The 27,117-nt window shown below is 43.9% G+C and overlaps 2 protein-coding genes across 9 annotated transcripts in view; one reads left to right on the top strand and one right to left on the bottom strand.

Moving 5' to 3' along the window:
* The window catches only part of rgs3a (regulator of G protein signaling 3a), a 182,693-nt gene that overhangs the window by 99,378 nt on the left and 56,198 nt on the right, over window positions 1-27,117 (bottom strand). For all 8 annotated transcript variants that reach the window (XM_090234482.1, XM_090234483.1, XM_090234480.1 and 5 more), the window contains one exon: window positions 15,421-15,464. In XM_090234482.1, coding sequence (XP_090090608.1) covers window positions 15,421-15,464 — 44 coding nt within the window. The remainder of the gene's footprint in view (window positions 1-15,420; window positions 15,465-27,117) is intronic.
* LOC149983246 (uncharacterized) lies at window positions 17,020-18,402 on the top strand. Its single transcript, XM_090236573.1, has 2 exons — window positions 17,020-17,052; window positions 17,671-18,402. Exons 1-2 carry the CDS (start codon window positions 17,020-17,022, stop codon window positions 18,400-18,402), a joined length of 765 nt encoding a protein of 254 aa, XP_090092699.1.

Here is a 27,117-nt window from a genome sequence, read left to right as displayed (position 1 = left end):
CAGTAAACAAGCCCCCATGTCACTTTTAGCTCCCATGTCACTTGCCCTAACTTGTCGGTCACACGGGAACAAATTAGATAGTACAGATTAGAGAATAGGCCTACAGTACTGTGTAAACCGTCTGATTTAGAAACATATGCCATAACATATACTTTCTTTCTTTATCTCTCCTTCTCGCACCCCCTCCTCTCTCTCTGTCTCTCTCTTGCTCTCTCTCTCTCTCCCTCTCTCTCTCTCTTCCCCTTCTCTCACTGTCTCTCCCTCCCTCCCGCTCTCTCCCTACTCTCCCTCCCGCTCTCTCTCTTCTCTGTCCCCCTCCCTCTCTCTCTCTCTCCCTCATTCTCCCTTGCATCATAGTCTCCTCCTCGAAGTGATTAGGTCATAATGTCCAGTGAGTCCAGACACAGGGTAGATGAGGTTAAAGTTCAGACGATAAAAGACGGTTCTCACTGTGGTGCTCTGGTTCCCATGCCCCGCTACGTAGCCGTGTTAGTGTGGGGGTGCTGAAAAGGGGGTCATGAGGACCCACTACAGGAGCTGGGTTAATCCATGTGTACCATGTGTTGTGTGTTATGTATGAGTCAAATGAAAATAGTGAAAGGCATATAGACTATGATAGTAATAGCATTCCGCTGGACATAGGTTATGCATTGGTGGGATAACTTCAGTTGAATTGCTCTACAGAGCTCTATAGAGTTACGCTGTATGTCTATTGTTGCTCAGCTAAATTGAATACCAGTGGTTTTCAAAGATGCCTGGGGTGTTCAAAGCATCACTCACTCACTCACTCACTCACTCACTCACTCACTCACTCACTCACTCACTCACTCACTCACTCACTCACTCACTCACTCACTCACTCACTCACACACACACACACACACACACACACACACACACACACACACACACACACACACACACACACACACACACACACACACACACACACACACACACACACACACACACACACACACACACACACACACACACACACACACACACACACACACACACACACACACACACACACAGGTTAATTTTAGAGTATATCTGATGAGGAGGCTAGAAATAGCTGACCTTGGTCTTGAGCTTCTACAGTAGTTGGTCTCTAAGGTAGCCACTCTTATAGAATCAAGGTCAAACTAGTCTGGGTAGTTTTCCCCTTCAAAATGGAGCCCTTATCAGAGCTCTATGAAATAGCATACAGTACATTGGAATCTAACACATGATCAAATGACTCAAATTATTATATATTAAAAACATTTCAGACTTAACAAAAAGTTGTTTATTTTTGTAAACAAACAGACAACAGAGAGATGTTTGATTCCTTCTCATCTACATCATAATTCCCACACTCTTTCATCTATTTGTGTGTTGGTTCCAAGAGGGGATGTTTGGGGCTTAAACCAGTGCTTCTTTAATGCATGCCCAGACAGAGATGTGTGGCACAGGGAGGGACATTACTGGAGCTCTAGGCCTTTACAGGCCTCCAGATAGCCATTAGGGAGAGTGATAAGCATATTACTGGCCTTGAGTAATGTCATATTGTATGTATGCTCAACTAAAGCAAACTATTATCGCTGTTTCAATTTCAAACACTGTAATTCTGCTTTATTAAGTGAAGGAAAAGTTGGACAGCATTACCCAAACTCACAACAGTACTTTAGCACTGTCATCATTTCTTTAATCAGATTAAAAGCATACATGGACAAATGGTACAAACAATGTATTTTTCAAAGAACACCACCTACTGTTCTTTGACAAAGACATAGTTTGTACCATTTGTCCGTCATAGGATCCCAAGAGTGCTCCAAATTGAGTTGATCTAGGAGGCTAGATCTGAGGAGGCTATTGAAGCCAAAGATCTCAATCATCCCACTGAGAGTGAAGTCTTTATGTCATTACAAGTAGATGTATGGGCGCTGTCAGGGCTGCCCAATCTATCTCTCCCAGCATATTAAACTTGTGATTAAGCCACACAGTCTATCAGTCCCGGCCCCAGTACAGTGACAAAGAGATAGTAAAGCAGTTCTCAGTGCAATCAGACCAGACGAGGGATGCCCTGACATTGCCCTGTTATTGATTGCCACCATAAAGAACACAGTTTCGCTGACAACAACCACAGGGTGGATACCGCTCAGCCCCCCTTATCTGAGGATGACAGGCTGCATATCATGGTGTAAAAACACAGGTGTGCAGAAAGTGAGTCTGAGATGTCTTATTTGAGATATTCTTTGAAGAGGTATGGTTTCAGACGTTTTTGGAAGATGGGCAGGGACTCTGCTGTTCTAGGGTCAGGGGGAAGCTCGTTCCACCATTTGGGTGCCAGGACAGAGAAGAGCTTTGACTGGGCTGAGTGGGAGCTGACCCCCCGTGGTGGTGCAAGGGCCAATAGACCAGAGGTGGTAGAACAGAGTGTTCGAGTTGGGGTGTTGGGTTTGAGCATAGCCTGAAGGTAGGGAGAGGCAGTTCCTCTTGCTGTTCCGCTGGCAAGCACCATGGTCTTGTATCGGTTGCAAGCTTTGACTGGAAGCCAGTGTAGTGTGCAGAGGAGCAGGGTGACATGGGAGAACTTGGGAAGGTTGAACACCAGGTGGGCTGCGGCAGTCTGGTTAAATTACAGAGGTTTGATGGCACAAGCGGGGAGCCCAGCCATCAGAGAGTTGCAGTAGTCCAGACGGGAGACGACAAGTGCCTAGATTAGGACCTGCTCAACTTTCTATGTAAGGAAAGGTCGTACTCTACGGATGTTGTAGAGCTTTAACCTGCAGGAGCGAGTCACTGCTTTGATGTTTGCGGAGAATGACAGGGTGTGGTCCAGGGTCACCCCAAGGTTCTTTGCTCTCTCAGAGGTGGAACTGTGGAGTTGTCAACCGTGATGGAAAGGTCTTGGAGTGGGAAGATATAGACACATTCAAGCAGACGCAGACACGCAGACGTACATACACCCACATACTTATGCAAAGGCAGGCACACGCAGAGATGGAAAAATCCTTGCAGCCCATGTTAACAAAGTAAGTAAAAATGTTGTCTGTTGGACTTTTAGTACATCATCACGTGGAACTAGTGTCACAGCTATGCCCCAAGCACAAAAACGTCACACCCAAAAGTGGCCCGTGATTAATTTGACCTTTTTTCTGCAAATAGATCACACAAAAAGGACTGTTTGTATCCCTTACTGTCATACCAACTTAGTCATGCGTTTTACATTGTGAGGACACCTACTTTATCTACTTCATCTCTCTCTCTATCTGCTACCTCTATCTGCCACGTCTCCTCCATTCATCACTCATTCCAACAGAGCAAGAAATACACTTGTTGAAGAAGACATTTGACTCAGTAGTCTCAAAGTGATTGATGGTACGATCAGTTAATGCAATCAGATACAATTGTCAGGCTAAGTCCAACAGGCGATACTTGATAAAGACTGTATTTAGATAAGTAAACCCGCATTAGTCATCATTACTACTGTGTTTGGTCATTGTTGGTGATACTTCCGTCTTAATTTGTCACCTAGGTAAATTTGATGATTGTGTTGGGCCTTACAGCAGGGTTGGGGAATAAGTGATTGCATGTAATCAGTTAAATATAATCTGATTACAAATAAACTGTATCTTTAATCACTTACGTTACCATCAACAAACAAAAAAAGCATATTACAGACATTTTTGAAAAACTAGATGTTTACTTTGAAGTTCAGAAAGGATTTTGGCGGGAAAGAAATATGAGGACAACTTTCTCAATGACATTCAATTCAGCATTGAAGACAGGCACCAATGTTGTTATCGTTTTGTGATTTTAGTTTTTAGATTTCCATTTGAAATTCAGTTCTATTTCAGACAGGATTTACACATGTTTATACAGTTTCAGTTTGATAAAAACATTTCTATTTTGTTTTTATATTATTTAGATTGACTTTTACTTTTAGTGTTATGGACAGAAAGCAGCATTATGTGTGGGAGGCTAGAAGCCTCAGTCACAATTTGAGGTAGTCCTGTCACACATTTCCTTTATTTTTATAGGGGTGGGGGGGGGGTAGATCAGCTTTAATATTGCAGACAGATTGTAGCTTCTATCAATGTAATTGTCTGCATCATTTCCAATCTCCCAGATATATATTTTGAAAATATACAGTACCAGTCAAAAGTTTGGACACACCAACTCATTCTTTATTTTTTCTATTTTCTACATTGTAGAATAGTAGTGAAGACATCAAAACTATGAAATAACACATGTACAATCATGTAGTAACCAAAAATGGTGTACAACAAATCTAAATATATTTTCAGATAGCCAAATATATTTCTTCAGATAGCCACCCTTTGCCTTGATGACAGCTTTGCACACTCTTGGCATTCTCTAAACCAACTTCACCTGGAATGCTTTTCTTACAGTCTTGAAGGAGTTCCCACATATGCTGAGCACTTCTTTGCTGCTTTTCCTTCACTCTGCAGTCCAACTCATCCCAAACCATCTCAATTGGGTTGAGGTCAGGTGATTGCGGAGACCAGGTCATCTGATGCAGCACTCCATCACTATACTTGGTCAAATAGCCATTAGAAAGCCTGGAGGTGAGTTTTGGGTTATTTTCCTGTTGAAAAACAAATGATAGTCCCACTAAGCGCAAACCAGATGGGATGGCGTATTGCTGCAGAATGCTGTGGAAGACATGCTGGTTAAGTGTGCTTTGAATTCTAAATAAATCACAGACAGTGTCACCAGCAAAGCACCCCCACACATCACACCTCCTCTTCCATGCTTCAAGGTGGGAAACACACATGCAAAAATCATCCGTTCACCTACTCTGCGTCTCACAAAGACACGGCGGTTGGAACCAAAAATCTAAAATTTGGACTAATCAGACAATATGACAGATTTCCACTGGTCTAATGTCCATGGCTTGTATTTCTTGGCCCAAGCAAGTCCCCTCTTCGTATTGGTGTCCTTTAGTAGTGGTTTCTTTGTAGTTATTTTGCCATGAAGGACTTATTCACACAGCCTCCTCTGAACAGTTGATGTTCATGTAATACCCTTGTTAAAACCAAGTATTGAGTTTATTCTTGTTAAAACCAAGTATTGAGTTTATTTGTTATAATTAATTGGCTTTATATTTAAAAGGTGATTGAATTGCTCCCGTATTGTAATGTTGTTAATGCATTTCTTTTGAAGACATATTTCTTTAAGGTATAAGTGAATGGCTTGGTTAACTTTTAAGTTTAAGTTTTGACCAATAAGGTCGCTTGTTAAGCTGTGGCCAATGGGAGAGTGGACCTGGTTAACGGGAGGCCTGGGAAAAAAAGAGAGGGAGAGAGAGATTGAGAAAAGGATGGACAGTACATTATGACCGTTGGTGAAGAATAATTATAAAAGAAGACAATAAAAAGTAAAACAAAACCGTAACCTACCGAGTTTGAAGAGAAATAATGATTTTATTTTATAAGAGAGTTATAATTTTTTTAAGAAAGACTTAGTAAAGACTGAAGCTACAGTCTCATCTTGGAGGTATTTGACAGCCTTGAGGTTAGCCTAGCATTGTGTGAAACCGAGAGAGAATTGCTTGGGAAAGCTTGACGAGTTCATGTTCCCATGGGATATCGGTTACTGCTAAAGAGTACTGTCTGCATTGACAGCTGTGCTTGCTGTGGATCTTGTGAGGAAACCTGCAAGGAACTGCCATACTTTACTGAGGGAATATCTACGAGTAGTGAGTAACCACAATGGTGAGGTGCTTCTGGACTTTATGTGTGTCGTCATTTTTTGTTCAGCTCCAATGCGCGCCAGCGGGTTAAACAAGCTTGAAATAATTTGGACATGGGTTGTGCACGACTCATTGGGGTTCATTATTTGTATTTCTTTTGATGTGGTGCATAAAAAATGTAAGGTAATATTGCGAGAGTCAAATTCGAGCCTGGTGAGAGGGTTACATTGAGATGTGTCTTTTATTGAACACTGTGAAGCATTGATTTGAGCAACAATTTCTGAGGATGGGTAACTCTAATGAGGCTATCCTCTGCAGCAGAGATACCTCTGGGTCTTCATTTCCTGTGGGGGTCCTCATGAAAGCTTGTTTCACCATAGTGCTTGATGGTTCTTGCAACTGCACTTGAAGAAACCTTCAAAGTTCTTGAAATGTTCCGTATTGACTGACCTTCATGGCAAAAATAAATGATGGTCTGTCATTTCTCTTTGCCTTTTGAGCTGTTCTTGCCATAATATGGACTTGGTCTTTTACCAAATAGGGCTATCTTCTGTATACCAGCCCTACCTTGTCACAACACAACTGATTGACTCAAATGCATTAAAAAAAAAAAAAAAATCCACAAATGAACTTTTAACGAGGCACACCTGTTAATATGCAGTGTAGCTGGTGAAAGTGATGCACAACCTAGGTCTATTCGAAAAATGGCAGCATTTACCCGCCAGATTCAGAAGCTCGATAACCCCATTAGAAAAAAGTAATCATATCAAAATATATATATATTTTCATTTGTTTTGCAGTCAAAGATAATAGTTTCAATATAGTTTTATTTTTTCAAATGTTTTTCTAATTATTTTATTTCAGTTTACTAAATAGTTTTTCAATTTATTTATGCATTTTTTAGTTTCAGTTTTTTATACCATAATAACCTTAATAGGTACAAGTTTAAGTTTGTTCCACCTGAGCGAGTCTGACGACAAGTCAGGGACCCCTATGATGACACTGTAACGGATCCCGTCCTCCTCTTCTTCTGAGGAGTAGCGAGAAGGATCGGAGGACCAATGCGCAGCGTGGTAAGTGTCCATAATGTTTAATCAAAACACAACAGAACACTGGAACAAAACAATAAACGTGAATAAACAAAACAGTCCCGTGTGGTAACAAACACTGACACGGAAGACTAACACCCACAACTCAAAAGTGAAACCAGGCTACCTAAGTATGATTCTCAATCAGGGACAACGATTGACAGCTGCCTCTGATTGAGAACCATACTAGGCCGAACACAGAAATCCCAATTTATAGAAAAAGCGAACATAGACAACCCACCCAACTCACGCCCTGACCATACTAAAACAAAGACATAACAAAGGAACCCGGGTCAGAACGTGACAGACACACCAAATGCGTTTGCTGGATCCTTTTTGTCTTCTTTTAATACCTTTTAACAAAAGAAACAGAAAGTCATCAGGTTGCGTTACTGGGTTTAGGTAATTAAAAAGTTACACTACTGATAAAAAATTGGGACAGGTAACTAGTACCTGTACTAGATTACACTTAGAAAGTAACCTACCCAACCATATCTCACTGCCTCTCCTCTATAGACAACATCTAACTGAGCACACAAGGGACAAAATGATCTATACTTCTGTATGCACAGTGCATAGCAGAATACCAACTGTATCTCATCTATAGTTATAATTAGCTTTCCACTTCACAGGCAATTCATAACACCAACCTGTAGTTGAAGTATGATGGATAATAACATTTTATGGGGTTGACAGTGTAAACTAAACTCCACACAGGCTGTCCTCATGAGAGAAGAAGAGGGTGGGAGGCTACTAAAACTACCTTTCAACACCGTCCTCAAACGACTTTACATGGACATGTACAACTCCAACAGGTCATGAGCACACCACTAGTTCATCACCTTTCACCAACGCTGATGTTGATGAACCCACATTATCACCGCCAATTAGTTTCCTCTAGACGCTCTGAAACGCAGCCTGAGCAGATCCGTTGACCAAAGGCACTCTATTCTTCACAGTCAAAAAGCATAACCCCTAATCAACCTTTATTGAACCTTAAATCAAAACAACAGTTTCCTCCCTATAAACTCTAGAGTCTCTCGAACCAAGCAGTAGTGTTGACCAGATTCACTCACGTCTGTGCAGTCAGAGAGCAGGTGCTTCTGGAGGGAGTCTGCACCCCTGATGAACCTCTTCTTGGTCCCAACCCGATCTGCTAGGTTACCCATGGTGACCCGGTTGAGAACCACAACGCACAAGGTCAAGGGAGGATATTTCAGCCTAGTAAATTTTGTCAGAGCTTCTCTTAATCTCGTATCGTCTCGTATCCCTTCAACTCTAACACCTTCTTGCTTTCCCTCGCTTTCTCTCGCTCACACACACTTGACGCTTTCCAAACACACACACACACACACAAACACACACATTTCCAGTCTCCTATGTGAATCTGGGTTAGATTGGTTCCTTTTGGAGCGGCTGCTAAAATAGGATGTCCTCTAGATCAGAGAGAGAAGGACATGGGGGTCTGAGGGGACCTGGACTCAGTAGAGGGGACGGAGAGGTCATACACTCAGCCTCACTGAGTAAGAGGATGAGGAGAAAGTGGTAGAGCAGGGATGGGCAACATTGATGGGGGTGGAAGCCACCCAGAAATTCTGAACTCATCAGGCCACAGTTGTTCACGGGTCTGTGTAACCATATCCAATTTAATAAAATTCTACACATTTTGCCATGGTGCAGAGAGAAAAGTTTGCCATTTGATAACTAATTTCATGCAATTCTACTCATTTTGCCACAGGGTAGAGTGAAATGTTTGCCATTTTTAATATGACATCTGAGTGAGACTGACTAACAAAATCAACTGGGCCCCCGAGGTCAGTAATATGACCATGATAACAGTTATAGATAGCTGGCCGCTAAACTTACTTACAAATCTAAAAAATGTTAGCTGACATAGCTAATTGAGTGACTATCAGTGACTGATATAACAAGAGAAAAACTGCGGATGCACAACCACATTTTTAACTTGCACCTTGTGTATTCTACTATTATAACTCTCAACATTAAGTTGAGACCCCGACTGAGTTCCTAAAAAAAAAAGACATGCTGGTTTATTATTTTGTTGAGGGGAGGTGGGAAATAATACAAGGGCCTTCAAAAGGGTTTGTGGTAGAGGATAAGACCGTGAGAAGAGGTACTGTAGCAGTGTCTGAGATAACATTGTCAATGCCAACAAATAGCTGCTGGACTTATTCAGCTCTCTCCAGCAGAATCAAAGTACTCAGCCAATGCAATCTAAGACCTCTACCTCTTCTGCAAACAAATACAATGTTGCTCTCAAAATGTACATGACAGCAATTCATAGGGGAAAAGAACAAGGAAATCATTGCTTAACCCATCCTACACAGACAATACTAGCTAACAGACTTACGACAAGAGTATTCACAAACAACATATAGATCTTCAAATTAGCTTACCATTCCACCACATTATATGAAAATGGTGTGTATCAATGCTCTGCTCAGTGGTGTACATTGTAGGGTTTAGGAGTGTGCGTAGCATACTGTGTGACTCAAAGTAAACTGTGTATAGTTATGTGTATGTACGCATAATTTGTAGCGTGGTGTGTGTGCTTGGATTCGGAAAACAGTGCAGAGGAGAGTGTGTGTGTGTGTGTGTGTGTGTGTGTGTGTGTGTGTGTGTGTGTGTGTGTGTGTGTGTGTAAATGAGCGCATGCATGTGCTCCTTCCCATTCCTTGCACACACACACACACACACACACACACACATAAAAACACACAATCATAATTTAGACATTCGCAGTGTAGGTTGGAAAAAGTATGTGAACCCCTAAACTAATGACTTCTCCAAAAGCTAACTGGAATCAGGAGTCAGCTAACCTGGAGTCCAATCAATGAGAAACATTTTGGAGATGTTGGTTAGAGCTGCCTTGCCCTATAAAAAACAATCACAGAATTTGAGTTTGCTATTCACAAGAAGCATTGCCTAATGTGAACCATGCCTCGAACAAAAGAGTTCTCAGAAGACCTAAGATTAAGAAATGTTGACTTGCATAAACCTGGAAAGGGTTACAAAAGTATCTCTAAAAGCCTTGATGTTCACCAGTCCACAGTAAGACAAATTGCCTATAAATGGAGAAAGTTCAGCACTGTTGCTACTCTCCCTAGGACTGGCCATCCTGCAAAGATGACCGCAAGAGCACAGCGCAGAATGCTCAATGAGGTTAAGAAGAATCCTAGAGTGTCAGCTAAAGATTTACAGAAATCTCTGGAACATGCTAACATCTCTATTGACGAATCTACGATACGTTAAACACTAAACAAGAATGATGTTAATGGGAGGACACCAAGGAAGAAGCCACTGCTGTCCCCAAACAAATGCTGTACATCTGAAGTTTGCAAAAGTGCACCTGAATGTTCCACAGCACTACTGGCAAAATATTCTGTGGACAGATTGGAAGGAACACACAACCCTATGTGTGGAGAAAAAAAGGCACAGCACTCCCACAACAAAACCTCATCCCAAATGTAAAGTATGGTGGAGGGACCATCATGGTTTGGGGCTGCTTTGCTGCCTCGGGGCCTGGACAGCTTGCTATCATCGATGGAAAAATTAATACCCAAGTTTATCAAGACATTTTGCATCTGTCTGTCAATTGAAGCTCAACAGAAGTTGGGTGATGCAACAGGACAACGACCCAAAACACAGAAGTAAATCAACATCAGAATGGCTTCAACAGAAGGAAATACGCTTTCTGGAGTGGCCCAGTCAGAGTCCTGACCTCAACCCGATTGAGATGCTGTGGCATGACCTCAAGAGAGCAGTTCACACCAGACATCCCAAAGAATATTGCCAAAGTGAAACAGTTTTGAAAAGAGGAATGGTCCAAAATTCCTCCTGACCGTTTTGCAGGTCTGATCCGCAACTACAGAAAAAGTTTGGTTGAGGTTTTTGCTGCTAAAGGAGTGTCAACCAGTTATTAAATCCAAAGGTTCACATACCTTTTCCCACGCTGCACTGTGAATGTTTACACGGTGTGTTCAATAAAGACATGAAAACATATCATTGTTTGTGTGTTATTAGTTTAAGCAGACTGTGCTTGTCTATTGTTGTGACCTAGATGAAGATCAGATCAAATTTTACGACCAAATTATGCAGAAATCCAGGTATTTCCAAAGGGTTCACATACTTTTTGTTGCCACTGTAGATAGTTTAGGTAAGTGGAGAGGCATAGTAATGTATTAAGCTGATTATGTAATATGGCTAGAGTTTGATTTGAGATTTCTTTGATCACACACACACAGACAGATATTGTGGGTCAGGTCTTGTGATGGGATGTCTGCTCCACTCTCTCCAGCCATTATCAAAGGAAGTAAACGTTGTATGCGTACGTGTGTGTGTTTGTTTTCAAAGAGGATGAAATCTACTGTCAAACTCTAGCTATGTTACTGAACCAGGGACCACACACACACACACACACACACACACACACACACACACACACACACACACACACTAACAATAATGAGCTGAATCCCTCAACTGCAACCAATATGATCATACATTGAGCTATCATTCTCCTCCAATGGTCTCCTCAACACAATCATCCAAAGTTCAGTGAATTGTTTAAACATGGATAAGGAATAAAATAATACCATACGAGGGGATAAAGAATCAGGCAGTGAATTATGTCCAAACACTGTATGCTACTGTACTGTCATACTGTACTGTCATACTGTACTGTCATAAAGCACAGAAAACAGAAACCAAAACCTCTCCACCTTTTCACCCTGGCCTCCAGATAATACACTCTGCTTTGAGAAGTGTGTGAGAAAGTAGACAGAGCATTTTTATTTTCTCAGACCTTTTGAAGTGCTCTATCCCTCTTTTGGAGAGGACATATTCACCTCTGGATGCCGACACATATGTGTATGAATATGATAGAGCCCCAGGGAGATAGACTGGACATGATTAGAGCCCTAATGCTCTGCACTCGTATGTTATGTTATGAACGGAAGAGAAGAAGGAGAAACATAAGTTTGACCTGCCTGCTGGTAATCAGTGTGTCGGTACAGTATATTAGTGGAGTGGAGAGTGTGTGTGTGTGTGTGTGTGTGTATGTCTCTGTGTGTGTGTGTGTTTGTGTGTGTGTGTGTGTGTGTGTGTGTGTGTGTGTGTGTGTGTGTGTGTGTGTGTGTGTGTGTGTGTGTGTGTGTGTGTGTGTGTGTGTGTGTGTGTGTGTGTTGCGTGTGTGTGTGTCCATTTCTCAGGGCTGTGGAGAGATCACACTGTCATTTCAGCCGAGCAGGGAGACGATGAATCACATTACATCCTGCTAAAACACACACATACACTCTGTGACCCTGACCAGGGGCTGCAGATAAGACTCACGCTACCATTACCGCACAGCACAGAGCCCAGAGAGGAACAATCTAATTAGACTATATTACATTACACTACTCACATTCTTTCATGCACACATATTCAGAAAAACCCACTCAAACACACACACACACACACACACACACACACACACACACACACACCCATACACTGTAATACAGCCGTACATCCATGTTTTTCAAACATCACATTTTGAAGTGTTTAAGGGTAAGTTTAGGCATTAACTCCAAATGGTTAATGTTAGGGTTATGTTCAGGCGTTAATTCCAAATTCTTAAGGTTAGGCATTAACTGCGAACGGTTATGGTAACGGTTAAACAACTTTCTATCAAACTTGCAACCTTTGGAATCAGAGGCAGATGCTTACACCCATCCACCTCCACCATCCCGTCCTACATCACCATCCGCAATGCCCTAGAAAAACTGAAAGGTAAAAAGCACTCACTCTTGTATCACGGGTGACCTGGCTACACACACACACACACACACACACACACACACAGACACAGACACAGACACAGACACAGACACAGACACAGACACAGACACAGACACAGACACAGACACACACACACACACACACACACACACACACACACACACACACACACTCCAGAGGGAGGGTCACAGTCATCTCCCCACTCTTCATTTCCTCACATGACAGAGCACTCAATCAGGAAAACAGTGATCAAGTCACACGTCCCAGTGGTCAATGCCTATAGATCAGCCTTCCCTCTCCCCCTTCCCTCTCTCCCCCTCTTCCTTCCATCTCTCCCCCTCTCCCTTCCCTCTCCCTTCCCTCTCTCCCTCTCTCCAGCTCTCCCTTCCCTCTCCCGTCCCCCTCTCCTCCTCTCCCTTCCCTCGCCCTTCCCTCCCTTCCCTCTCCCTTCCCTCTCTTGCCCTCTCCCCTCCCTCTCTCTCTTCCCTCTCTCCCCTCCTCCCTTCCCTCCGTTCCCTCTCTCCCCCTCTTCCTTAACTTTCTCCCCCTGTTCCTTCCCTCTCCCTTCCCTCTTCCTTCCCTCTCTCCCCTTCTTCCTTCCCTCTCTCCCCTTGTCCCTTCCCTCCGTTCCCTCTCTCCCCCCCCTTCTTCCCTCTCTACCCTCTTCCTTCCCTCTCCGTCTCTTCTCCCTTCCCTCCCTTCCCTCTCTCCCCCCTTCCTTCCCTCTCCCCCTCTCCCTTCACTTTCTCCCCCTCATCCTTCCCTCTCCCTTCCCTCTTCCTTCCCTCTCTCCCCTTGCTCCTTCCCTCTCTCCCCTTCTTCCTTCCCTCTCTCCCCCTCTCCTCTTCTCCCTTCCCTCGCTCCCCCTCTTCTTCCCTCTCTACACTCTCCCTTCCCTCTCCCCTCCTCCCTTCCCTCCCTTCCCTCTCCCTTCCCTCTCCCCCCTCTTCATTCCCTCTCCCCCTCTCCCTTCCCTCTCTCTCCCTCTTCATTCCCTCTCCCCCTCTCACTTCACTTTCTCCCCCTCGCCCTTCCCTCTCCCTTCCCTCTCTCCCCTTCCTCCTTCCCTCTCTCCCCTTCTTCCTTCCCTCTCTCCCCTTCCTCCTTCCCTCTCTCCCCTTCTTCCTTCCCTATCTCCCCTTCTCCCTTCCCTCTCTCTCCTATCCCTTCCCTCACTCACCCTCTTCCTTCCCTCTCTCCCTTCCCTCTCTCCCCCTCTCTCTGACCTGAGGACATTCCTCTAATCAACTTTCACAGATTTACAGCCAAAGCTAAATAGTTCCCAATGCAATGACCAGCCATAGTCTATATATAGGGTCTGTATCTGGGGCTGGCCTAGGGGCAAGTCACTCTGCATCAAGTAGGGGATCAACCATGAGAGGGGGTTATCAACACTATTTAGTCCCAGCGTGTGTATGAGTGCTATACATACTCAACTCAGCACTCAAACTCAACTGAAACTCTTTGTTCTGTTATAATCTCCACCCGGCACAGCCATCAGAGGACTGGGCACCCCTCATAGCCTGGTTCCTCTAGGTTTCTTCCTAGGTTTAGGCCTTTCTAGGGAGTTTTTCCTAGCCACCGTGCTTCTACACCTGCATTGCTTGCTGTTTGGGGTTTTAGGCTGGGTTTCTGTACAGCACTTTGATATATCAGCTGATGTAAGAAGGGCTATATAAATAAATTGGATTTGATTTGACCTGTAAGTACATGCAGTGTTTTAGTTGACATGCTTGGTTCCTTCAGGCAGAAAATGAACAAGAGGAAAGTGATGACAGTTGAATTAGGTATGATGGATGAATGTGCACGTGTGTGTGTGTGTGTGTGTGTGTGTGTGTGTGTGTGTGTGTGTGTGTGTGTGTGTGTGTGTGTGTGTGCAGGATTAAGTTTGACAGGATACTGAGGCTTTATGAATTATGTATTTTGTGATGCTGTTTTGTCTCTGTGCGTGTTTGAGATACACATGGCCTCACACACACATTCACAGACACACAGACACACACACATTTACTTCCTTTGATAATGGCTGGAGAGGGTGGAGTAGACATCCCATCACAAGGCCTAACCCACAAGGTCTGTCTGTCTGTGTCTACACTACAGTCTACAAAAAGCACCATTCTCACTCCTCACACCAGCCATGGGCGGCTCCTCCCTCCTCACTTGCGTAGCAGTTGCTATTTATAACCATCTTAATTAGACATGGCTGAATATTAGAGCTTTTTCCCTTCTTCTTACCATTGCCAGTGGGCAGATACCAAACAGTGCTACCTTGTCTGGACGGTTTTTACATAAAGCCGTGAGCTGTTATAGATTAATATGCTTGTAAATTAGGTTACAGAGCACATTTAAAAGGAGAACGGGGCAATGGGGTGATGATGCCAGATGTATTATTCACAGTTGGTCACTACAGAGAAAACAAGGTTTTACGGAGGAGTTCAATTTTTCAAAACTTTCAAAACAAGTGGACGGAGATGGAAAAGTTGGAGAGGAGGAGGAGGAGGAGGAGGAGTAGGAGGAGGAGGAGGAAGAGAGAGAGAGAGAGAGAGAGAGAGAGAGACGTTTTGTATTAGTAGCATAATGTATAGTGTCAGTAGTCTTTATGTTTGTGATCAGTATCGTGTCTGAAAGTAATGACATAAGTGCTTTGGTTTGGAAGGATGCTCAGTGAGAGAGAAAGAGGGGGAGAATGAACAGGAGCGAGAGAGAGAGAGAGAGAGAGGGGTCCATTCTCATTAGAACTCCGAGCCAATCCTTATGTCTGTCCTGTAATGTGATTTCCACTGGAGTGCATGGCCCCTCTGAGACACACACACACACATTGCTTACCTCAGTCATGTGGATGAGATAGATCCTCAGATCTTCAGCATGATCTGTGGAAGGAACAAAAAAGTTATTACATATTACCAATAAGAATTATTCAGATGTTGATGGAAAGGCTGCCTACCACTGGTCAATGTCCTGGAAGTCATCCGTCACGAAAGACATGCTGTGTATCTACTGTAGGTCCAGATCAATAGCTTGGATCATCTGAGGCCAAGCTAGATGTCTGTCACCCTGTCACCACTGTCCCCACCCTGGACCACTATGTCACACTATGTCACTCCCTGGTGACAACTGGAGGTGACAATCTGACAGCAGGGTTGACTCCTTCTGTGATGAGTGCCCTAGTCCTACCCAGGGGACAGATAGGAGGAGGTGTGAGGAGGGTGTCACTTATGTGTGTGTGTATGCATGTGCGGTTGTACAACAAGCTCTCACAGTCCCACGTCAGAATTAGACGTTCATCAAAGTGTTCAATGTTACATTTACGTTTCCACGTCATCTGCCGAAGACCTCACACATGATGGATGTCTGATACTGTGAACAGGCAGGTGTGAGTGTGCCTATATACAGTTGAAGTCGGAATCTTAGCCAAATACATTTAAACTCAGTTTTTCACAATTCCTGACATTTGATCTGAGTAAAAATTCCCTGTCTTAGGTCAGTCAGGATCACCACTTTATGTGAAATGTCAGAATAATAGTAGAGAGAATGATTTATTTCAGCTTTTATTTCTTTCATCACATCCCCAGTGGGTCAGAAGTTTACATACACTCAATTAGTATTTGGTAGCATTGCCTTTAAATTGTTTAACTTGGGTCAAACGTTTCGGGTTGTCACACTCTGACCATTATTTGCGTTGTTTGATTCTATGTTTTGTTTGGTCAGGGTTTGATATGAGTGGGCATTCTATGTTGTATGTCTAGTTTGTCTATTTCTATGTGTTTTGGCCTGATATGGTTCTCAATCAGTGGCAGGTGTTTGTCGTTGTCTCTGATTGGGAACCATATTTAGGTAGCCTGTTTTGTATTGTGGTTCGTGGGTTATTGTCTATGTCATGTTGCATGTTAGCACAGAGTTTCTTTAGCGGTCACGGTCGTCTTGTTAGTTAGTTTGTTTGTTTTAGTGTACTTCGTGTTTTTTTCGGTCTTTCATTAAATCATGCATTCACACCAAGCTGCGCTTTGGTCTCCTCAATACGACGATCGTGACAGAATAACCCACCAACAATGGACCAAGCCGCGTGGTAATGGCCAGCAGCAGCAAAGAACGCAGGACTCATGGACTTGGGAGGAGATTCTGCACGGGCCCAGGGTCCTTCGCCGTCCAGAATCTCCTCCCAAGTCCATGAGTCCTGCGTTCTTTGCCGCTGCTGCTGCTGGCCATTACCACGCGGCTTGGTCCATTGGGGAATATCGCCACCCCAAAGCAGAGCTGGAGGCAGCGAAAGCAGAGAGGCGCCGGTATGAGGAGGCAGCATGGCAGCGCGGCTGGAAGACCGAGAGGCAGCCCCAAAAATGTATTGGGGGGAGGCACAGCGGGAGTGTGGCAGAGTTAGGAGTCAGACCTGAGCCAACTCCCCCTGCTTACCGTAAGGAGCCAAGGATGGAACCAGAGCCGGTCAGGGTGGTATTGGAGGTGAGCGAAGCAGAGACAGTGATGGAGTTAATGGGGAGATTGGAGGAGAGAGTTATGAGGGAGGTGCTGTGTTGGTGCCTGAGACACGACATCCGCCCAACGGAGCGTGTCGGGGATTTGATGTCACCTGGGTCAGCTCTCCATACTCTTCCTGAGGTGCTTGCTAGCCGTCTGGTGAAGACTGTGTCAGCCCCACGCACCAGGCCTCCTGTGCGCCTCCCTAGCCCTGCACGTCCTGTGACATCTCGGCGTTACAGTTCTCTGAACCGTGCTTACCGTGGCGGGCATTGTACTGGTCAGGCACTGTGTTATGCGGTGGAGTGCACGGTGTCCCCAGTACGCATGCTTAGCTCGGTGCGCTACATCCCAGCTCCCCGCATCTGCCGGGCTAGGGTGAGGATCCAGCCAGGGCGGATGGTGCCAGCCCTGCTCTCAAGATTTCCAGTGCGCCTTCACGGTCCGGTCTATCCGGTGCCACCTCCACGCACCAGCCCTCTGGTGGCAGCCCCCCGCACCAGGCTGTCTCTCCGTCTCATCCCTACAGGTGCTCCCGCCTGTCCAGCACTGCCAGAGCCTTCCTCCTGCCCAGAGCTGCCAGAGTCTCCCGTCTGTCCTTAGCCGCCAGAGTCTCCCATCAGTCCTGAGCCGCCAGAGTCTCCCGTCTGTCCTGAGCTGTCAGAGCCGTCAGTCTGTCCTGAGCTGTCAGAGCCACCAGTCTGTCCTGAGCTGTCAGAGCCGTCAGTCTGTCCTGAGCCGTCAGTCAGCCAGGAGATGCCAGAGCCATCAGTCAGCCAGGAGCCGCCAGAGCCGCCAGTCAGCCAGGAGCCGCCAGAGCCGGCAGTCAGCCAGGAGCTTCCAGAGCCATCAGCCAGCCAGGAGCTGCCAGAGCCGTCAGCCAGCCAAGAGCTGTCAGAGCCGTCATCCAGCCAGGAGCTGCCAGAGCCGTCATCCAGCCAGGAGCTGCCAGAGCCGTCAACCAGCCAGGAACTGCCAGAGCCATCAACCAGCCAGGAGCTGCCAGAGCCGTCAGCCAGCCAGGAGCTGCCAGAGCCGTCAATCAGTCCGGAGCTGCCCCTTAGTCCGGACCTGCCCCTTAGTTCGGACCTGCCCCTCAGTCCGGAGCTGCCCCTCAGTCCGGAGCTGCCCCTCAGTCTGGAGCTGCCCCTCAGTCCAGAGGCGCTCCTCAGTCCAGTGGGGCCTTTAATTAGGGTCTTAGACTCTAGGTCGGAGGCGAGGGTCGTCACTCTAAAGAGGCCCTTGAAGAGGGCAATGACTTTGGTGGAGTGGGGTCCACGTCCCGCACCAGAGCCGCCACCGCGGCCAGATGCCCACCCATACCCTCCCCTATAGGTTTAGGTTTTGCGGCCGGAGTCTGCACCGTACTGTCACACTCTGACCATTATTTGCGTTGTTTGTTTCTATGTTTTGTTTGGTGAGGGTGTGATATGAGTGGGCATTCTATGTTGTACGTCTAGTTTGTCTATTTCTATGTGTTTTGGCCTGATATGGTTCTCAATCAGTGGCAGGTGTTTGTGGTTGTCTCTGATTGGGAACCATATTTAGGTAGCCTGTTTTGTATTGTTGTTGTAAACATTGGGTTTACTTGATAGCTACCTACACAAATAGCTAGCTAGAACAAAGTGTTAATAAGATAAATTAATTTAAAAAGATTAAAAGCAATACAAATAAGTTATCCAGTAGTTATCCAGTGGTTCGTAGGTTATTGTCTATGTCATGTTGCATGTTAGCACAGAGTTTCTTTAGCGGTCACGTTCGTCTTGTTAGTTTGTTTGTTTGTTTTAGTGTACTTCGTGTTTTTTTCGGTCTTTCATTAAATCATGCATTCACACCAAGCTGCGCTTTGGTCTCCTCAATACGACGATCGTGACACGGGTAGCCTTCCACAAGCATCCCACAATAAGTTGGGTGAATTTTGGCCCATTCCTTCTGACAGGGCTGGTGTAACTGAGTCAGGTTTGTAGGCCTCCTTGCCCTCACACGCTTTTTAAGTTCTGCCCACAAATGTTCTATAGGACTGAGGTCAGGGCTTTGTGATAGCCACTCCAATACCTTGACTTTGTTGTCCTTAAGGCATTTTGCCACAACTTTGGAAGTATGCTTGGGGTCATTGTCCATTTGGAAGACCCATTTGCAACCAAGCTTTAACTTCCTGACTGATGGCTTCAATATATCCACATAATTTCCTGTCCTCATGATGCCATCTATTTTGTGAAGTACACCAGTCCCTCGTGCAGCAAAGCACCCCACACAACATGATTCTGCCACCCCCATGCTTCACGGTTGGGATGGTGTTCTTTGGATCGCAAGCATCCCCCTTTTCCCTCCAAACATAACGATGGTCATTATGGCCAAACAGTTTGATTCTTGTTTCATCAGACCAGAGGAAATTTCTCCAAAGGTATGATCTTTGTCCCCATGTGCAGTTGCAAACCATAGTCTGGCTTTTTTTTGGCGGTTTTGGAGCAGTGGCTTCCTCCTTGCTGAGTGGCCTTCCAGGTTATGGCGATATAGGACTCGTTTTTACTGTGGATATGGATACTTTTGTACCTGTTTCATCCAGCATCTTCACAAGGTCCTTTGCTGTTGTTCTAGGATTGATTTGCACATTTCGCAACAAAGTACGTTCATCTCTAGGACACAGAACACGTCTCCTTCCTGAGAGGTATGACGGCTGCGTGGTCCCATGATGTTTATACTTGCGTACTATTGTTTGTACAGATGAACGTGGTACCTTCAGGCGTTTGGAAATTGCTCCCAAGGATGAACCAGACTTGTGGAGGTCTACCATTTTTTTTCTGTGGTCTTGGTTGATTTCTTTTGATTTTCCCATGATGTCAAGAAGGTAGGCCTTGAAATACATTCACAGGTACAACTCCAATTGACTCAAAGTATGTCAATTAGCCTATCAGAAGCTTCTAAAGCCATGACAACATTTTCTGAAATGTTCCAAGCTGTTTAAAGGCACGGTCAACTTAGTGTATGTAAACTTCTGACCCACTGGAATTGTGATACAGTGAATTATAAACAATACTTACTTGTGTCATGCACAAAGTAGATGTCCTAACTGACTTGCCAAAACTATAGTTTGTTTTAATAAGACATTTGTGGAGTGGTTGAAAAAATAATTTTAATGACTCCGGCCTAAGTGTATGTAAACTTCAGACTTCAACTGTATATGTATCAAAGGTTAACTAGGGTGTGCTTATATTTGTCAATTTTCACTGCAAGTACAGTGTGTGGTGTGAAATGGAAATGTGATTTTTGCATTTCCCACTCCCCCGAGACACCCTCGGAGACTGGGGTCACAGCCAGGGATTCGAGTAACCTTAAAATTAAACTGAAAAAGAGCTTTGCTCCAGGCTGAGGTTTGTGATTATCTTCGGCCAAGGAAAGACAGGAGAAATCCATTCCCTCCCTCCATCCATCCATTTCCTCAATCACGCCATCTGCTGAGGAGAAGAGATATGGCGGCCAAGAGGGTGTGATAAAGATCCCTAAGCCTTGATAGTTATCGACATTACATCTCTCCCACCCATCACACATATACAAACAAACTGTGTGTGTGTGTGTGTGTGTGTGTGTGTGTGTGTGTGTGTGTGTGTGTGTGTGTGTGTGTGTGTGTGTGTGTCCCAGTCCTTGTTTCTTCCTTAATGGAATGAGACAAGCTGTGATGGTGTGTGATGGGCACACCTGCCATAGTGTCTGGTCCTCTCTAACTCCAGGCTGTCAACCTGTCTCCACTGTCTACCACAGTGAGAGCACTGTCTGTTAAATAAGGTTGAATATCTTCCTGGTATTTTACAAATGTTCCATCCAGACAATAAATCACTTTTCTCCCGGGTAAACCCAATATTTCCTGCCAATACCGGAAATATCATTCTAATCAATATAATGCATTTAAATAGGTTTATGTCTGGATTTGATTAGCGCTTTCATAAAGAATTCAAACCTGATTCCTGAGCCTGATTAAATACATTTTATGAGCCCTACATTAAAGATATTTATTGATCATCCTTGAGATATTTCTACAACTTGATTGGAGTCTACTGGGAGGCTAGTCGGAATCGAGGGAAAGATGATCGGAGCAAATTACAGAGAGATCCTTGATGAAAACCTGCTCCACTGCACTCAGAACCTCAGACTGGGGAGAAGGTTCACCTTCCAACAGGACAACGGCCCTAAGCACACAGCCAGGACAACGCAGGAGTGGCTTCAGGACAAGTCTCTGAATGTCCTTGAGTGGCCCAGCCAGAAACCGGACGTGAACCCAATTGAACATCTCTGGGGAGACCTGAAAATAGCTGTGCAGTGACGCTCCCCATCCATCCTCACAGATCTTGAGAGGATCTGCTGAGAAGAAGGGGAGAAACTTGCCAAATACAGGTGTGTCAAGCCTGTAGCGTCATACCCCCAAAATGTTAAGGCTGTAATCACTGCCAAAGGTGCTTCAACAATGTACTGAGTAAAGGGTCTGAATACTTATGTAAATGTGATATTTCAGTTTTTGATTTTTAAGACATTTGCAAAAATGTGTAAAAACCTGTTTTTGCTTTGTCATTATGGGATATTGTGTGTAGATTGATGAAGAAAAAAACAATTGAATCCATTTTAGAATAAGGCTGTAATGTAACAAAATGTGCAAAAAGTCAAGGGGTCTGAATACTTTCAGAAACCACTGTACAGTATATGCCTATATATCCATCTTGAACAGGATTATCTATTTTGCATGCAATTTGAATGGAATTGATGGAGAGGGAGAGACTGCTGGGAGAGTGCTCGTTTATGCCCTGATTTAAAGCAACGATATAGCAGTGTTTCAAACTCTGTAGCTGTAATTTAAACAAATAATATATATCATGACAATAAACAAATAATGTGACCCCGGAAAGACAGATGGAGATGTGTAAATTAGACGTGCATTCGGCCTTCATATTACTGTAGCACAGGCTATGCTGCAGCAAATGTAAGTGTAACTGTCACAATAAATGATGAGATAATAGGTGTACATACTGAGATGGGCTGTCGGTCTTGAGCGTTGATCATACAGTGACCAGAGAGAAGGCCGTAGAGAATGCAGATTTAGACATAACATAATTTAGCAGTTCCATTTCACATCATGTTCATATAAATCATTTATTATAATATTTTATTACAGTTGAGTGTTTTCTCGCAGTTATTTATTCCTTGAAAATTAAGTGGTTTTGGGCAGTAAATCTCAATAACTGGGTTCTCGCCATTCAACCCTACTGTCCAACAAGGAGAAAACTGTGTGTGTGTGTGTGTGTGTGTGTGTGTGTGTGTGTGTGTGTGTGTGTGTGTGTGTGTGTGTGTGTGTGTGTGTGTGTGTGTGTGTGTGTGTGTGTACCTGCCTATGCCAAAGTCAAGGTCAGAGAAATAAGAGCAAGGTAGAACACTAGCTGTAGCAGACACTATTATATTTCCATTTGCTAGGGGAGATCCAGACAGAGATATAGTGAACTAATATGGATTCTGTTGTGCAGTTGTATCCCTGAGGAACATTGGGGAGAAGGTTCACACACTCTACCCTTCACACCACTGAGGTCATGTTCGTCCCCAAGGGTTGCTGTATACTCACCTACAACAATATGTGCAATATCACTATATTATGATATTAGTATACTTGTACAATACTGTTACTTCACTAATTACTGCATTAATTAGCATATTGGTCAACCATAATTAATACCACTGTTAAATTGATTTATGATACGAAAAGTCGACTGTACAAAGAACCTGACTGACTATGACAAACACAGCAATTAAGGTGTAATCGTAATTGGTTATTGATTTTACATTCATCTTGGTCTGTTCGTTGAACACAGACTTCCATGGACAGCCTGTGTATCACTGGGCTAACCCCGGGGGGCAGCCGAGTGATATTGTTAGGCAGAATACTGCATCTCCTCACTGCAATCTCAAATTGTTGTCAGAACCAGATCAGAATGCTTATGATTATTCCAACTCAACACCAGAGGTCACTCTTGCATTTATTTTACAGTTGCAGGAGATCCGCCTGTGTCACATTAAGACATCTACTGCACATGGGGAGGGAGATCACAGCTTTTATGGCAATTACAGCCTGTTAATACTGTTGGACTAATACTGTTGGACTAATACTGTTGGACTATTCTAATCATTATTTACGAAAGGATAACAAAGGATAACTTGTCATGCTTTATGAAGAATTCATACGGCCTTTATAAGATGCTTCTCAAATGCTAAATAAGAAAATGTATTTTAATAACAGGCACTTTTCATGTGATGTTTCGCAAATTACAAATGTTTTGCTTGATGTGACTGTGCTCTGCAGGTACACACAACAGTGTGTGTGGGGGTGTAGTTTGTGTGTCTGTTGTGGTGCTCTCTCTTAGCACCCTCTGTCTTTCCCACGCTCCACACCCCTGTCTCTATGGTAGGTGACAGGGTCACAGGAAATCCCCTGTCCCACTTCTGCCCCACCTCACTTACTCACACACACACACCACCCTGGTTGAAACAAACACAGTCCCCGGAGCCTCTTTCCTGAGAGGCCCTGCCGTACTAAAATAACAATGATAGGCGGGTGGAGATGCACCCTCCTTGTACACCCCCCTCCCACACACACACACATCCCTCCCATCCCCTGATGACTTCCTATTCCACTGTGGTGGAGGGGTGCAGGGGGAAACCATGCAGAGCGTGACCCAGCTGAGAGCACTGTCCATGGGGAGGATAGACCTCCTACACCCCCCCTCCTGTGTTTTGTGTCTCAGGGGCCAGAACATGAGCTAATGTAATGCAACGCAATGTAATGCCCTGTCATCTGTTGGGTTAAACACATAACAATAGCTAACTTCTCCCTAGCCTGACCAGTAGCTCACTTCATATGTCAAAGAAGGCGGTCACATACTGGACTGTTCAATGGTAGAACTGTTACACTGATAAGAACATTAATGGGGCTTTAACGGGGCGTTGTCCTAGGGACAATTATACAACGTTTTAGTTGAGCTGTCATTTCAGAGGGAATATGTAAAAGTAAAAAGTGAAAGAGAGAGAGGGGGAGGTACAGAGAGACATAAATAAACAAGTAGAAAAGGGGAGGGAGGAGAGTTTTATAAGGTACCATATTTAATGACAGATGTCCCCTCAGGCATGGATGGTGAGATAGAACAGGCAGAATTGGGGAATAAGAGAGAAGAGAGAAAGAGAGAGAGATAATGAAAGAGAGGGTGGGGGAGAGTGAGAGTGAGACATAAAAAGAGAGAGATAAGAGTGCTCTCAAGTGCGTCACAGACATACAGTATGTAGTCGCAGGGATGGGGGGGGACAGGACAGACACCCCAGGATATTGTGACTCGGTTTGGGCTCCACACTGTCCAACAACAGCTGATCAGCATGACTGGATTCTCTGCCACCTGATCCTTATGTACAGTATATCAACAGATCTCACTTTCTCGTGAATGCGCACACATACACACACACACACTGACTCACTCACACACACAGCCTCTTCACACTGAAAGGATCTCACTAACATCCAGTCGGCTCTGGCCTACTGTAACCCCAGCTCTCTACTCTGAGTCAGAACCCTCTCCATCTCCTCTCTACATTATGAACACATGCATTGACAGTAAGATGCATTTATTTGACCTACAGTGCTTTGTTATACTGTGGGCCAAACTACTGTATTCTTTGCAAGGTGCCAACTGAGTGGAGTGTTTATATAGCTGAGAACCAGAAAGACAGACGACCAGGGTTCGGTTCACATTCAGCCTAAATATCCCACTGGAAGAATCACTACTACGGGGCCATAAAAATAACATGGCATTTATTTATTTACATGACGGTATATACATTAGGGAAATGTTGTATGTTTCCTACAGTATGTCCTGCTTGAAATGAAACCATGGAATCAGTAGATGTGTAAGTAGCACCACCTGAGGATCTGTCTTTTCCAGCCATCTATTTCCTATGTTTGAGGGGTGCCCCGCCCACCTGAGGATCTGTCTTTTTCAGCCATCTATTTCCTATGTTTGAGGGGTGCAAAATCCACTTGTTTCTTAAATATCGCTGGATTGATTGCTTTCATTTTAATCTTGAGACTCTTTCGTACTCTTGCTGGTGTCTGTCGTTTTTTCCATTAACATACCGACCACAGACATTTTTGTAATGACCTGTCAAACACACCCGGTCCGGTAATGGCTGAATGGGCTGAATGAAATACATTGTATTTCCGTTGAATCTATAAGAATGCTTTATTGGGTATTTAACACACCGTCTTGAAACTTACATCACAAGAAAGAGAAGAAAGATAACTTTATTTTAATGGCTGTTAATTTGGTTATAAGCTCTACAGAAAAGACAGAAATGCCAAAGGTGGAGGTTTTGCTGTTTATATTCATAACCACATTCCTGTAAAGCTTAGAGAGGATCTAATGTCAAACACTGTTGAAGTAAAATGGCTACAGGTTCATCTGCCTCACATAAAGCCCATTTTGGTGGGAATCTCCTCTAGACCACCAAGTGCTAACAATCAGTATCTGGATAACGTGTGAAATGCTTAATAACGTATGTGATATCAACAGAGAGCAATATTTTCTGGGTGATTTAAATATTAACTTTCAACAGCATGCCCACTCAAGAGAAAGCTTCAAACTGTAACTAGTGCCTGCAACCTGGTTCAGGTTATCATGAAATCATCCATATGTATTGAGCACATATTTACTAATGCTGCAGACATTTGTTTTGAGAGCAGTACACAAATCCATTGGATGTAGTGATCACAATATAGTTGCCATATCTAGGGAAACCAAAGTTTCAAAGGCTGGGCCTAATATTGTGAATAAGAGGTCATACAATACGTTTTGTAGGGATTCCTATGTTGTTGATGTAAAGAATATGTGTTGGTCCGTGGTGTGTAATGAGGAGCAACCAGATGCTGCACTTGACACATTTATTCATTTGCTTATTCCACTTACTAATAAGCACGAACCCATTAAGAAAATTACTCTAAAAACTGTTAAATCCCTGTGAATTGATGAGGAATTGAAAAACTGTATGGCTGAAAGGGATGAGGCAAAATAAATGGCAAATAGGTCTGGCTGTACAACCAATTGGCAAACGTACTGCAAATTGAGAAATAAAATGACTAAACTGAGTAAAAAGAAGAAGAAACTACACTATTAAACAATGATAAATGGCATAAAGAATGTGGGGCACCTTAAAGGACATTTTAGGCAAAAAGGCTAACTCCGCATTATCAGTCATTGAATCAGATGGCTCATTAATTACAAAACCCACTGATATTGCCAACTACTTTAATAATTTTTAGCTAATGTAGATGATCTTCTTATGGCTTGGGGGCAGTATTTCGACATCTGGATGAGAAGCGTGCCCATAGTAAACTTCCTGTTACTCAGGCCCTGTAGCTAGGATATGCATATAATTGGTAGATTTTGATAGAAAACACTCTAAACTTTCCAAAACTGTTAAAATATCATCTGTGAGTATTACATAAATGATATGGCAGGCGAAAACCTGAGGAAAATCCATCCAGGAAGTGGGATTTTTTTTTTGATGTGGGTAGGTTTCAAATGAATGCCTATAGAGTATCTAATGGGTTAGGACCCAGATTGCAGTTCCTATGGATTCCACTACATGTCAACAGTCTTTAAACATGGTTTCAAGCATGTTTTCTGAAAAATAAAGAAGAATGAGACCTTTCTGTCAGTGGACTGTAGAATCACGCAGTGCTGGTTTGCACGTGTGACCGAGTGCGTGCCCTTCGTTGTTTTTCCTTTCTATTGAATACGCTATTGTTCGGTAGAAATATTATCGATTATTTAGACAAATTACAACCTGAGGATTAATGATAAACATTGTTTAGCTTCATTGGGATAAGGGGCAGCATTTTCACTTTTGGATGAAAAGTGTGCCCAGAGTAAACTGCCTCCTACTGAGTCCCCGATGCTAATATATGCATATTATTAGTGGTATCGGATAGAAAACACTCTGACGTTTCTAAAACTGTTTGAATGATGTCTG

Source organism: Oncorhynchus mykiss, chromosome 5 (genome assembly GCF_057628025.1).
Source record: "Oncorhynchus mykiss isolate SJ-2025 chromosome 5, ASM5762802v1, whole genome shotgun sequence".
Classification (NCBI taxonomy): domain Eukaryota; kingdom Metazoa; phylum Chordata; class Actinopteri; order Salmoniformes; family Salmonidae; genus Oncorhynchus; species Oncorhynchus mykiss.
Note: the sequence above shows the minus strand (reverse complement) of the source record. Positions and strands in the feature narration are given on the sequence as shown.